General features: G+C 47.4%; 1 protein-coding gene across 1 annotated transcript in view; it reads left to right on the top strand.

The window, feature by feature from the left end:
* The window catches only part of LOC104467378 (ran-binding protein 10), a gene marked incomplete at both ends in the record, with an annotated part of 50,679 nt that overhangs the window by 23,586 nt on the left and 13,042 nt on the right, over window positions 1-14,051 (top strand). Inside the window, 2 exons of the mRNA XM_010081138.1 lie at window positions 1,838-2,005; window positions 10,521-10,543. Of these exons, the coding sequence (XP_010079440.1) occupies window positions 1,838-2,005; window positions 10,521-10,543 (191 nt within the window). The remainder of the gene's footprint in view (window positions 1-1,837; window positions 2,006-10,520; window positions 10,544-14,051) is intronic.

Genomic DNA, 14,051 nt, shown 5'->3' on the forward strand with positions numbered 1-14,051 from the left:
GCAGACCAAGAGCTGACCAGAGTGTGTGTGGGGGGGAAGGGCCTTGGGAGAGCGAGTGCAGGCACCTGAAGCAAGATGATCTGGAGGCCAAGGGAAAAGAGCAAAAAAGAGAGCTCTCCCAGAAGGGTCCTCAACTGTATACTGGGTATGACGTGTATTGTTATGGAATAGGTTATTGGCTATTCTGAGTTTCAGTCTTAACCTAAGAGCAAATCCTATGCTAGCAAGCGGCCGTCCTTCTTCCGTGGTCTGCTGTCCTTGGCAGCAGCACAAAACTTCATTCTTATCAGCTCCTCCTGAGCATAAATCCAAAACACAGCCTCTTGCTAGCTATTTATGAAGAAGAGAAAAAAAAAATTAACTCTCTGCTTAACCCAGGACAGTGTGCTTTCTGCTTTGTAGCCCATCTCCTCTCACAGTCGTCGCATTTCTTTGGTAGTCCTTTTGCCAAAACCATTGCTCCACATTTAACAGATTCTCTGCTCCTGCTGCCAGCTCAGCTGTAGGGTGTAGAAGTAGTTGGCCACCTTCGTTGGTGTGCGAAAGGATCCAGGCAGCTCCGTTTCAGGCACAGGTGGTTGTTGGTAGTGTCATGTCTATCTCTTTTTGATAGAAGTCCATCTCTCTGTGAGACATGGTTTTGATTGTGTAGTTCGTAGGAGCTCTCCAAAGAGGTGGAGAAGATCCTGATTCTTCTTGAAGTCTTACAGTAAGACAGAGTGTGTCATGCTCACCTCAAGCTCTTGGGTAAGAGGAGTGTTCCCTATGACTAGCCAGGAGCTACCTGCCAGAGCTGGCCACCCAAGAGAGGGCAGGATAAGCCATCTTGAGCAGTGGTGTCAACTGAATTTGGCAGGCATGGGTTGGTAGATTCCGGTGGCATTCGCTGAATCACTCTGTGGCCATGACTGTGGGAAGCATTTGCCTCTCTTCTGCAAGAGGGAGGTGAGTCCTGGAAAGAGAAGACCAGCGTGTTACCTGCAGGACACTTCAGCTGTTAAAGGATGGATTCATCTCTCGTCTTTGCAATAGTTGCCGGTTATATCTGCCATTTCTGTGTGAGAAATTCACAAAGGAATTTACAGCAGAATTGGAACAGAACAGAACAACATCAGGAACTCGGAATGATGGGCTTGCTGCGAGATACGGAACAGAGCTCAGGCTGCAGCCCCGAGCCCAGCTTTAACCCTCGGCACCGTGTCACTGGCAGAGGAAACAGCAGAGATTGATGTTAGAATGGACTGTGTCGAAAACTGCCAGTTGACATTTCAGGGTTGTGTTTTAAGCTGGGCACAGAATGGGAAGTGTTGTTGTCCAAGGGGAGCACAGAAACCCTTATAAACTGTTAGAAGGGAAATACAAATGTGGGACTGCAAAAATTGCCTCTGGCCATTCGGTTATGCCTGTGAGCAGCACTTATGGACAAAGCTGCAGTTGGCTGATAATTATTTTATTAAATGCTCTGTCAGTGAGAAACACAAATGTTTTATGAAGACAAGTTTGTTTCACTGCACGTGAGATAAAACAGAAACAGGGTTTTAATGTTTTTTTAAATGAAACATCTTTGTCTTATCAAAATGACTTTTTGGCAGTCTTTTCTTATTATTTCTCATAAGTGACGAGTGAGGTTGAAGCCCAAATGATGTGTTATGAGTGATGACTATCAATTAATTTTCAGTTACTGGCATGTGAAAATTATTATTGGAATGGATCAGGAGTGGGAATCAAAATTTCAAATTTCCTACCAGAAAAATTGTGTCCTGAGGACTGTAGGTGCCATGTCATTCTTCTAAAATGCCTTCATTGTCGACCTGTTCTTTTGTCTTGTCTTTCGCAGGATGGGATAAACATTCTTACGGGTACCATGGTGACGATGGGCACTCCTTCTGTTCTTCAGGGACGGGACAGCCCTATGGCCCTACGTTCACCACAGGAGATGTGATCGGCTGCTGCGTCAACCTTATCAACAATACCTGCTTCTACACGAAAAATGGCCACAGTTTAGGTAAGGAAAGCCAGGCATTGTCGGGAGAGGGATGCTCCTGCCCTGCTCTCGCTGCTGTGAGCTCTAATAACTTCGCATGTGTTGTAACTCGTGTCCCATATCCGTGGGTAAGATTTAAGAAACAGGAAAGAAAGAGAGCCCTTGGTAGCAGTCGGGAATGTAAATTGGCTCCCAGACATAAATACCTGTAGCACGTACAGTGCTTCTGCTTCTTTCCTCTGCTGCTGCACGGCTGGTGGGAGCTTGGCTGGGACGGCTGATGGCTGGGCAGCAGGGAAATACAGGAGTAGTTTAGTTAGTGTGTTATTCCACTGGTTACAAAGCCACTTTCTAAAGGGGCTTGTCCGTCTGTAAGCCGTAATGCATTGGTACAAGTGTTCCCAAAGCTAGGCATTAATTCAGCATAAAGAAGTCGTACTTAGGCTCTGGCCTATCATTTGGTTCATTCCACAGTTATTTCAGTAGTTCCCTTAAAGTTAATGACTTCAAAATTTTGCCCAAAGGCATATCTCGCAGATGTTCTCCAGGCATATGTCATATCTGATTTGTCTAAAAAAGAAACTCGTGGCCATTTTCACCCAAAATATCTTTCCCTTGGGTGACATATTCTCCATCCTGAATAAATTCTTGTCTCTCTTTTTTTTTTTTTTTTTTTTTTTTTTTGTCACATAAGACATGTGGTAAATTTTGATAAGTTCATCTCAGTTTTTGTGCTGGGATTCATTTGGTTTGGCAGGGACAAGCACTCCGTTCCTTTGCTTCTCCTTGCCGTGTCAGTTCTGCTTTATTGAGTTCAAGATGAAGAAGCTGGTAGACAAATACCCCGCTCAAAACACTTACCAGAACAAAAGTTGGTTTGAGTCACTGACTGGGCTGAAGTGGGATTGGAGTGTGGGTGGAAAGGGCATCACTGCTGGTGAGCTCTTGGGAAAATACTGGGCTCCCCCGTACAGGAAAGCGATGGAGCTACTGGGGAGAGTCCAGCAAAGGGCCATGAAGGTGGTTATGGGACTGGAGCGTCTCTCCTGGGAGGGAGGGCTGAGAGCTGGTACTGTTCAGCCTGGAGAAGATAAGGGGGGCTCTCAGGAGGGTATGCGCAGACCTGCGGAGGGGATGGAGCCCGGCTCTGCCCAGCGCTGCCCAGTGCTAGAACCAGAAGCTGTGGGCACAAACTGGGACGCAGAGGGTGGGCACAAGCTGGAACATGGGAGATTCCCTGCGAACATCAGGGAACACTTTTTAACTGTGAGGGTGACCGAGTGCTGGCATGGGCTGCCCAGAGAGGTTGTGGAGTCTCCATCTGTGGAGGTCCTGGCCACCCAGCGCCAGGTGGCCCTGCCTGAGCAGAGGGGTCGGGCCGGGTCACCTCCGGAGGTGCCTCCAACCTCAGCCAGCCTGAGTCTGTGAAAGGAGCACATGGTGTCTACAGGTGCGGCAGAGAGATGGATCTGAGATGTGGGCTCTTCCCCCTCCAATCTCAAGATGGATCCTTCCTCTGAGGCAGGTGCAGAAGGGTCTCGTGCTCATGCAGACAGAACTTCTTTTGGAAATTTGTTGCCGGGTCACCTCCGGAGGTGCCTCCAACCTCAGCCAGCCTGAGTCTGTGAAAGGAGCACATGGTGTCTACAGGTGCGGCAGAGAGATGGATCTGAGATGTGGGCTCTTCCCCCTCCAATCTCAAGATGGATCCTTCCTCTGAGGCAGGTGCAGAAGGGTCTCGTGCTCATGCAGACAGAACTTCTTTTGGAAATTTGTTTTCAGTTTCCCTCTGATTTCATATCCCCTGTTGGTTGATTTGTGGGGGGATGGTTGCCTTGCAATGAGGCACATGTCTTCGGAGAAGATTGAGTCTGTGACTGCACTCAGCAGCTAGTCCTGATGCTTCACAACACGTCGAGAGGTCTTCAGCCCTGAATGGAAAAGAAGAAATTCTTTGAGCATCCTTTGAGACTTGCTTTTAACATTCTAATTTTATAAATGGAGCCTCGAGCAGAAGCCCAGTGGGGAGCTGTTCAGAGTTGAGTGTCTGATCTGGCTTCTCTTTTGAAGTTATAACTATCAGCCAGCCCCTGCGTGATGCTGGGGGACTCCTAGTGAAGACTTGTGGCTTCCTACCTGGTGAGATGAGTGTCTAGTGGAGACAGTAGGATTCATTTGTAGTCCGTAAGTATTAATTCATTGCCCAGATTTCTAATAGCTGGATTATTCTAAATTTAACTCATGACCTGTGGACATTGCCCATGTCAGCCCTGTACTGGGAAGACAAACAGAGGCGTGGAAGCAACAGCTGATGGTGTAGAGCAGGAGCTGTTGCTTAGGACGAGTTCACCATAGAAGGTGCTGAAATAGTTAAAAAGATTTCACAAAATCTCTCCTTTTAGTCACTGTCCTTGATTTTCAGTGTGTATTTACACCGAAGTGGTGTGGTGGTTTGTGCTGTGCCCCTCTGGCTGTTCTCCTGTGTTCCAGCGGGTGGTTTTCCAGCTTCACCATCTCTCAGTCTGACAGTGCTGGTACTTGTCATCACAATGAAAGCCTAACAGTCAGGAAGAGGCCAGGTCTTCTATTTAATGAGTACAAATCTGTTTGTTTGAAATGTAATTTCTTTTTAGTGACCAGGATTCTGCAGAGTGGAAGGGGTGTTGGTTGAGAAGTTGGCCCTTGCTCCACCCTCCGTCCTGTTCCTGGGGCTGTGTTGTGCCTGGGTGTCGGGGCAGGTGAAGCCAAACGAAGAACACAGCTCAGTAACTTCTGTGTCACATTTTGTCATTACCACCCTCTGATTCTTTGCATCGTGTCCTGCTCAGAGATCTGTTTTGTTTGGGACATTTGGAGTTCTAAACAGCAATGAAGTTACCTGGTTTTCCTTTCTTGATTTTTAATGCTTCTTATCCTTCAAAGTTTTTTGGTTTGTTTTTGGTTTGGTTTTTTTGTTTTGTTTTGATTTGTTTTTTTGGGTGGAAAGCTTGTGTTCTCTAATCTGACACTGCCTGTTCCCGTGGGGAGCAGCGCTAGTGAGAAGAAACAGGAAAGGAAGGGAGCTAAATGACACTGTGCTTAGAGATCAGCAGGAGGTGATGAGCATCGCTGCCTCCTGTATCCTCCTCTGGGGCTCTTCGGATGTGTGGTACAAGGTGGGAGATGTATGAGAAGATTATAGGTAGGAGACCCTCCTGAGGGTTCCCAGCTGCCTCGTTCACCTGCCAGCGTCTCTTTGAGCTGTAGTGGCATGATGGTTGTACTCAGAGAGGAGAGATGCTGTGGTTAGAGGAGACAGAGTGGTGGGAGTACTGAGTCGTTGCAGACCAGCGGTTGTTGCTGGGCTGACCCCCACAAAAGCTGCTGGAACGTTTTACTGTCTTTTTACAAAAGCAGAATGAAAACCTGATTTGGTTGGTAAGGGCCAGTAGTGTCTATTTGTGGCACTGATAAAGAGACGCAGCGTTCAAAGAGGGGCTTGCCGCGGGATGCAGAGGAGAGGAGCCCCGTGGAGCACAGCTGGCGGTGGTCTGGCTGCTCCGCGGCTTCTGCCGGGCGCAGAACAGATGTGAGAGGGGGGAGTTGGGGGCAGCAGAGGAACCAGATGGAGGCGGGAGCCACGATTCATTTGAAAGCATTTATTTTGAATGCTTTCTGCACTGGTGGAAGCATCTCCTAGAAGATCTTGAACATTTCATGATGCTTCATGTTAAGCTGAGTATCTCATTTCCGTGCTGTGTAGACCTTGGTTTACCAGGAAGGGGATGAATGTGCTTTATCTTGATGTTCCTGGACAGAACACCAATGAAACTGTATATCTCTCCTCTTAGGAAATGAGGTCATTGTGTAATCCCGCTGCAGATACCAAAATATTTGTGAGACTCATCAGCTCCCTTGTGATGCCAGTTGGCTTGGCAGAAGGGTTTCAGTGCCCTGCCTCTGGGCGTTTGAATTTGTCTCATTTTTAATGGAATTACTGTAGCTTTGTAAAGGTGATATTCTCTCTTCACCATTCTGTCCTCTCCTTTTCATCTGTTAATTTGACACCTCCCCTTTGTTTTCCTTGCAATTTCTCCTGTTAATGAAATAATCTTCCATTGTCTCCATCCTTTTCCATTTAATCAGATCCAGCAGGAGCACTGTGTAAGCACTGTTTTCTCGGCCATCACAAATCGTGGATGTTCTGGTTACAGCTAAGTCTTGGACTTTCTTTGGAGACATCCCATGAAAACTGATGTCGTATGTAGTCTTCATTATCTGTTCTGGAAAATGTCTTTAACGTCTTCCGGCTGCTGATAAAACATCTGTTAAAAAGAGTTCTGGCAATAAAAAACCATTATGAGATGTGGTTAGAAGTGTGGTGAGGGTGAATTAGAAGAAAAAGAGGAAGAAATGTGAGAAACGTTGAGGCTCCAGCCGTTAAGCAGATAGTCTGGGACATAGAAAGTGATCTGGGAATGTGACTGCGGCAGGTCTCTGGGATTAAGCGGGTTAGTTTGCTCAGGGACTCGTGTACGAGTGATTCAGGTCTCAGACTTTGACAGACCAAGGTAAATGGAGCAGCAGGGCTATAAACAGAGTGTGCAACCCTCTGAAGTCTTGGCATAGAAAACTTCCTGGAGTCTGAGTTCCCATGCGGGCCCTTGGAAAGGCCAGGTTAACCTGTAAAATACCCTTTCTGCAGCCAGGTCAGAGATTAACGGGAACATTAGGGATAATGAAGAAACCTACCTGTCATCAAGACCCACAGATGTCCTTCCCAAGTTTAATAGGTTTGTCCTCAAACCTTCGAATGTTGTTTGCAGAGGGCAAGAGCATTGGGAGGTTTAAAACAAGACTTTAGATGAACCAAATTTAAAATGAATGTAAAATATCAAACTTGGCTACAGCCTTGTTTCTCTGCAGGAATAGTTTTACCCAAGTGGCTTGGCTGGAAGATGACTGTTCCCAAGAGCACGTAGAGCTGTGTGGGTTTAATGGTGCTGCTCCTCAGGAGCAAGTTGTCGAAGTATTCAAGTATTTCATGGGCTGATGTTTCCTAATCTACTCTTCAGGATGCCCATCTTGCTGTGTTGTTGCTTATTGCAGTCCATCGGCACTGCCTATGCATTCTCTGAATGACCATGAGCTAAACAGACACTAGGATGATCCCCCTAGGATGCTAGGGGATCCTGCTGTACAGGAAACGGGGTGTTGTGGCTGAGCACCCAAATGTGTGTTGTCTTGTGCAAACTGGGTTCTGAAAGGTCTTGTGGCCAGCTGTGAGGCAGGCAGGATGATTGTTGCTGGGTGGAGGGTAGAGTTGGGCTAGAAGGTCCACAAGCATGTTGTGTGCATGGGGATGCGTATAAGCACACGTTAGTCGTGGAAAGGTGAAAGTCCTTTGATTAGATGGCAGGTGAAGGTGTCGATCACACCGTCCCCCAGCACTGAACCTTCGTTTGATGACTTTGCATCACTGCCTTGATGATCACGTTAACGTCGTGGACTTAGAGGAGAGGCTCTCCACACGCTCGCTCTTGCTTCCTGACCTCTTGAGCTTTCCAGCTCTTATGTCTCTAAATTTATGAAGTTATTTTAAATTGGATCCAGGCTTTGGAGGTGCTGCAGAGAAGGAGTGCAGTTTTAAATCCAGCTGCCTAATTAGAGCCGTGATACTTTCGCTTTCTGCTGTTGACTTGTTGGATGCAGGTGTGCGACAGTACCGATTAAGGATGAAGCCTCTAAGCAGACCTATTTGTGCAACAGATCTGGTTCTGTACACATAAAGCATTTTATTGGTCTTAGTTATGTAACAGAGGATGCAAAACATACAAATCCCTTAATTTAAAGGTGATGTAATTAGTTCATTTCTAGAATCATAATTTTCCTTGAGAGGGATCTCTGGAGGCCCTGCTGAAAGCAGGACCAGCTAGGTCACATTACTCAGAAACTCGTCAAGTCTCCAAGAATGGAGATCCCCCAGAGGGCTTTTTTTCCTGATTCAGTGTTTGACTACGTTCATACTGAATTTTTCCCCTAATGTCTAATCAGAATTTGCCGTGTTGCAGCTGGTCTCTGTTGCCCCTGTGTCCTCTCACCTGCATCTCTGGGGAGAGTCTGGCTCTGTCTTCTCAGTACCCTCCCGTTAGGTAGCTGTAGGCAGCAATAAGTGTCTGAACAACTGCTGAATAAACCTGAACAATCCGATTTCCCGTAGCCTCTCTTCATCTTGTTGGCCTCTGCTGGACTCACCCAGATTTGCTGTCTGTATTGGACTGGAGAGCCCAAAGGTGACCATCGTATTCCAAGTTCAGACTCACAAGTGGTGAAGGGAAGGGAGCAATCCCTTCCTTTAATCTACACTCCAGCTTCTACTCTTACTAGTAGAGCCCAGGATGTGGTTGACCTGCTTCTCTGCTGACTCCCTGCTCAGCTTGGTGCCCAGCAGGACCTCCTGCATCCTTTCCTGCAGATCTGCTTTCTCTCCATCCAACCCAGCCTGTTTTCTGGGAATATTCCAACCTGGTGGAAGGGCTCTTCAGTTGCTTTTCTTGAGCTTCGTCAGGTTTATGCTGGATCATTTCTCCAGCCTGTTGGAAGTCCCTCTGAGTAGCAGTATGCCTGCCAGTGTATTTGGGAACAACCATGAGCCTGCTGAGAACGCACGCCATCCCATCATCCCGGTCATTAAGGAAGACATTAAACTGTGTTGTCCCTACCGTTGATCCCTGATGGGGGTTTGTCCCATTGTCCCGTCTGGGATCAATGGTAGGGACAACACTAAACTGTGTTGTTCTACCATTGTCCCCTGAGGGACAACACTTGGACCTTGAGCTGCTGATCACAACCCTTCGATCCTGCCAGTCCAGCCAATTTTCCACCCACCTTGTAGTCCACTCAGAAATCCCGTGCTTGCCCGTGGGCTGGATGCAGCTCGCAGCCGTACGGCAACACGGGCTGGTGTGGGAAAGCCGGGCCACCTTTGTCTCCGAGCGATGCTGGGGGACAGAGCAGGACGCTGGCGGACGGCAGACTCAAGGAGGTTGGCGTCATTGTGGTGTAAGGGTAGGAACAAGCTTTCATCCAGCTGAGCAAAACAGGTGTGAAGTGAAAAGCAGGTTTGAGTGAGGAACAGTATTTAGGCAAAATGCTGGGGTGGGAGAAAGGCTTACTGGACATTTTTCTCCGCCAGTTATTCAGCATCACTTGTACATGCAGTTTTTGGTTGGGTTGTGGAGAGGGTACTCAAAGGACAGGGTCTGCCATGAAGTTCAGTAAACCGTATTGGCCACCTGCCAGGATGTTAGTTAAACCTATTGGCTATTTGCTTAGTAAAATACGCAGGATTTTTTTTTTTCTGAGCATTTGATTTTGAATCTGTGCTGTTTCAAATAGTAATGATTTATTTCCTATGTTGACTCCTAAAATGGATCTAAATTACCATTTCAGGCTGATCTGTTAACATGACATTGTAGCTCTTGGTTAGAATAGTCCTGATGTTAAAAACGGAGAATGACGTGCTCTGGCTCTGTGCAGGCTGCAGTGCGTTTCAGTGTGGGGCAGAAGGGACTGCTGGGTGGCTGAGAGGCGGGATGTGTGCGAGGACTGGGCATACTGGTGTGGGTACCAGCCTTCCTCTGCCTGGGGACAGAAAGCATTGCTGGGAGCATGCACGGGGCAAGACCGCAGCTTCCAGATGGACTCCTGAAAGGTTAGCTGAAAAGATGCATTAAGCTCAGCTTGCTCGGGTGAGCAGGGCACGGCAGCGGTTTGCCCGGTGCTTTGGGTGAGGGTGACCCAAAACCTGTGTGTCAGAGCTGCTGGCGCTGGCCCATCCATCTCCCTGTGCGGCTGGATCCCAGCCACAGCAGATGGAGGGACACAGGCTGCGGGAGAGGGGGCAGAGGGACCCCAGCACTGCGGGGCTGAGTGTTGTCCCTGGCCACGGCTTTGTTCGCTACCCTAGGCAATGGCTACCTCCGCTTAAATATCTCTTTTCTGGCATGCCAGGGAAACCGTACACTTTTTCCCATCTCTTTTGTTTGTGACAGTAAGGATGAAGCTGTTCTTTGCGCAGGGTTTCTCAGGTGCTCCAGGCAGCAGCGTGCTCCTCCTGCTGTTCCCAGGTGTCATGCAAAGCATTGCATGTTCCTTCCTGCCTCTCTGGCTGGTAAGAAGAACTAGTTCTAGCCTAAACCCAAGCGACGTTATAGGAAAACTCTGCTTCTAAAGTCATAGTGAGTCTTGAAAATGAACTCCTTCATAGTGATGGAGGGAGAAGCAAAGAAAAGAGGAGCTGCTGCTTAGAAAATCCAATTTTTGGGAGAGGTGTCTGAAAAACTTGGACTTTTCCCTGAACCTTTCTCCAGATGCCGAACCTTGCAGAGGAGGGGACTGGGGAGGGAAGTTACTGCTAAATACACCAGGTGGTGAAACGCCGGGTCAGAGCTGGGATGTATTGAAATGCAGTAATATTTTGTAGAATGTTAAGGATATAGCCAAGCAGGGAAAAAAATCCTTTGTCTTTTTAATTCTAATATTTTTCCCCCCACAGGTATAGCCTTTACAGATCTCCCTGTAAGTACACCTATTTTCAGTATTTTAACTAAGGATGCAAACTGAAGGGAGGGGGAAGAGTGTGGGGGTGTGATTTTTTTTTTTTTTTTCTGTTTGATGACCTGTTAAAAAATGCTAATGCACATTACTGAATGATGTGGATTCTGAAACTTTGTGATTCTGGGGCTGGGTTTGTGGGCTACTCACATGCCTTCTCTCATCCCATCTCTAAGAAGATGTTGCTCCTTCTCCTGGGATTAAAGCAAGGATTCAAACCTCATTAAAGGTCACTGTCTTCCAAACGCAGCTTCGACTGTGAGGAACGTGTGTGCAAAGCCGTTGAGTAGCCTCTCACGTCCCATCGTTGGAGGACCCCAAAATGCCTGATGATATTATTCCCAGCTTTGTCTTTTCTCATCCAAGTCTCACAGGCGTGGTGGAGTTGTTCGGTTTGCACGGTGTGGTTAAGGAAGGGTATTTCTGAGAATGAAGGTCAGGCTTAGCTGGCTGTAGTGCGTGTGCCCATCACCCAGGTTTTTGACAAGCCTCTGCCCACGATGAGTAGCCAGCTCATGGAATTGCTGGAGGAATATATTTGGCATCCATTGGGGGTGATAGTTACTCCTCTGAGTCACCAGCCCCAACGCCAAGTTACTCCTGAGTGCAGTGACACCAGCTGAGCTACACCAAGGCAATAACGTCTGGTCGGGTCTTACAAAAACACGGCTTTCGCAGTGGGTCATGAACAGAAACAGTGGTTCCTCTTTTTCAGACCCAAGTGTTCCTGGCCAAGGAGCACGTGTTTAGGAAAAGAGGATGAAACCAGGTCAGGCGTACACCGCTACATCCACTGCACCCACTTCTCTCACATGTAGAAATTCTCATCCCTGAGATTGCACTCCTGTCTTTGTACTTCGTAACCTCAAATGCATTTCCTCTGAGGAGTTCCTTCGTTTCCAGAACGTGTTCAGGCCTCCAAAGTGATCGATTTTCTTGGCTGACTTCCGCCTTGTGTGGAGGGAACCTTGCTTTTCTTTGTTTTGCACCTCCTGCCAAAAAATTAGTTTTCTTCCTCTAATTTGTGTGTTGGGAGAAATAATTACTGGCACTCCCGGATCACCTTCCCGATGGGATTTCTGGCTTTACAGATCTCTGCCGTTCCCAGCCAGTGTCTGCGCTGAAGGACGTTCCAGTTATTTAATTTGCCTTTTCACTGTCAATACAGCTTTGGGTTTTTTTTTCAGTTCCTAGGCTCTTTGAACTTGGCAGCATTGCAGTGTGTTCTGAACCAGAAACCCTCTTTACGTGGGTTGTTTCCCAGCAGTTTATTCACTTGGTCCAAGTATGGTTTGTTAAAGGAAAAGAATTTTTCACCTGTCCATGAATATTAACCTTTTGGAGTGAAGTTTTCTGGCAACGGTGCCTCCATAGCAAGAAGACGCTTCTGTGATATACGCCGGAGTTTTAGGTTCTCTTTGTTTTCCCTCTGGATATAGATTACATTAGGAGTCACAGTTTTACCATGTTCCTTCTCATTTTTTAACCGCTTTGTCTTCTCACTTGGCTGGACTGCTTCTCCAAGACGAGAGCAGTTGTCTTGTTGGGCTGGGTAGATATTTACTCTTTAGGGATAGATAGATATTTACTGTTTAGGCTCTTATGGATCAAGAATAGCTACCCAACACGCATACCACTCTGTTGTCACGTCCAGCTGAAGTGTTGCCATAGGGCTTCGCAGCAGAGGTTTGGCAGGCTGGAATTACCTGTCCTGCTTAGTTTCACCTGCATCCTTTGGATCCAGGTTCGCACAGTGAGCTGCCGTGTGCATTTAATGTGCACTTGTAGGTTCTTCAGCCCGCTGTCGAGTATCTGTTACAAACAGGGGATGGACATTTGGGGAAGCAGACCAGAGAGAAGGGCTCTTGCAGCAGTGAGGTCTTGAAGTGCTGCTGAGATTGAATTCAAGCCCCTCCTGAGCCCAGGGCATCCCTCCATCCTGCTGTTTCTCCGTCGCACCAGCTCATCCTTACAGGATCTCAGGCTTGTTTGTCTCTGTGTCCTGTGCAGAGGAGATTTTGGTTTAGTGTTAAACTGGAGGAAAATCTGGTCCAGTGGCTTTTGGCATCACCTATTCACATGCCTTGTGGCAGAGTTTCCGGTGGTTGGATAATATCTCTGTGCCTTTTACCAGCCAGAGTTTGTGGAGATGTTTTCCGTGGAAATTTCCATCTGGCCTTTACAGCAGCAACCAACCTGTAACACTTTTTCTGGGCCAGAAAGGAGAACAGTGGAGAGACCTCCTGCCTCTCCATCCATGGCTTCTTGGTTGTTCTTCCGAAGAGTTGAGGTTACTGCCCTTTCCTGAAGAAGGGGATGCCAAAACCAAGCTAGGCTTTTGGTTTAAATATAATGGTGATTGTTAGAGATCAGAGAAGTCTTGAGGTAGTAGGGAGTTTGAAGCTGATATAACTTGCAAGTGATATTTTTCATTTATTATAACGTTGAGATCCAGACTCAAACAAAACATCCATTCATTATAAGGTAAAGAAGAGAAAACATCCGTCATATGAAAGATATGAAATAGAATCTGTGTTCTTCACCTGCTAAAACTGCACTCCGAAAATGGAACTGCAGACGGGCATGGAAACAGCAGCTTACCGGAGTGACCCTTGAGGCTCTCTGGTTTGAGCAGCTGGACACACATTTTTTGGCTCTGTTCCATGTCTAATGACAGAAATCTCCCGGGAGGGACTGTAGGTTGAAAGCTTTTTCTTGCATTACAGCCTGAGCGATGTTGAAGTTGACCGGTAGCACACGTCAGTGAGAAGCTTGGCCAGTAAGCCCCATTGCGTCTGCACCGTTCAAGCTTAAATAACTTCTAGGGATGGCTTGTCAGTGACATTGCACAAGGAACTAATCCAACCCTTCAAAACGGTGCACCGGTCTAGAAATCGCTTCCTTGAAGTGCTTATTGCAAAATTCCCCTTTCAGAGGCAAATGATGAAGGCAATATTTTGCAGTATTCACAATAATAGGAAATTGAAATGCATACTTTGAGTTGAAAACCACATTTTGTTGTGATAATTCTCACACAAGATGAAGCATATTTCCTTCAGCTTGTTTCAGTGCCCTCTGAAGAGTATTTGCATATGTGCAAATACACAGAATCGTAGAATCACAGAATGGTTTGGGTTGGAAAGGACCTTAAAGCCCATCCAGTCCCACCCCCTGCCATGGGCAGGGACCCCTCCCACTAGCCCAGGTTGCCCAAAGCCTCATCCAGCCTGGCCTTGAACCCCTCCAGGGATGGGGCAAGGTGATAGCAGGTTTATCCTGCCTGGTGGCTTGCTGAAACAATAGGAGATTGTGCCCCTGTACTCGGCACTGGTGAGGCCGCACCTTGAATCCTGGGGTCAGTTTTGGGCCCCTCACCACAAGAAGGACATTGAGGGGCTGGAGCAGGTCCAGAGAAGGGCAACGAAGCTGGGGAAGGGTCTGGAGCACAGGTCTGACGAGGAGCGGCTGAGGG

This window comes from Pterocles gutturalis, unplaced genomic scaffold (assembly GCF_000699245.1).
Source record: "Pterocles gutturalis isolate BGI_N339 unplaced genomic scaffold, ASM69924v1 scaffold6629, whole genome shotgun sequence".
Classification (NCBI taxonomy): domain Eukaryota; kingdom Metazoa; phylum Chordata; class Aves; order Pterocliformes; family Pteroclidae; genus Pterocles; species Pterocles gutturalis.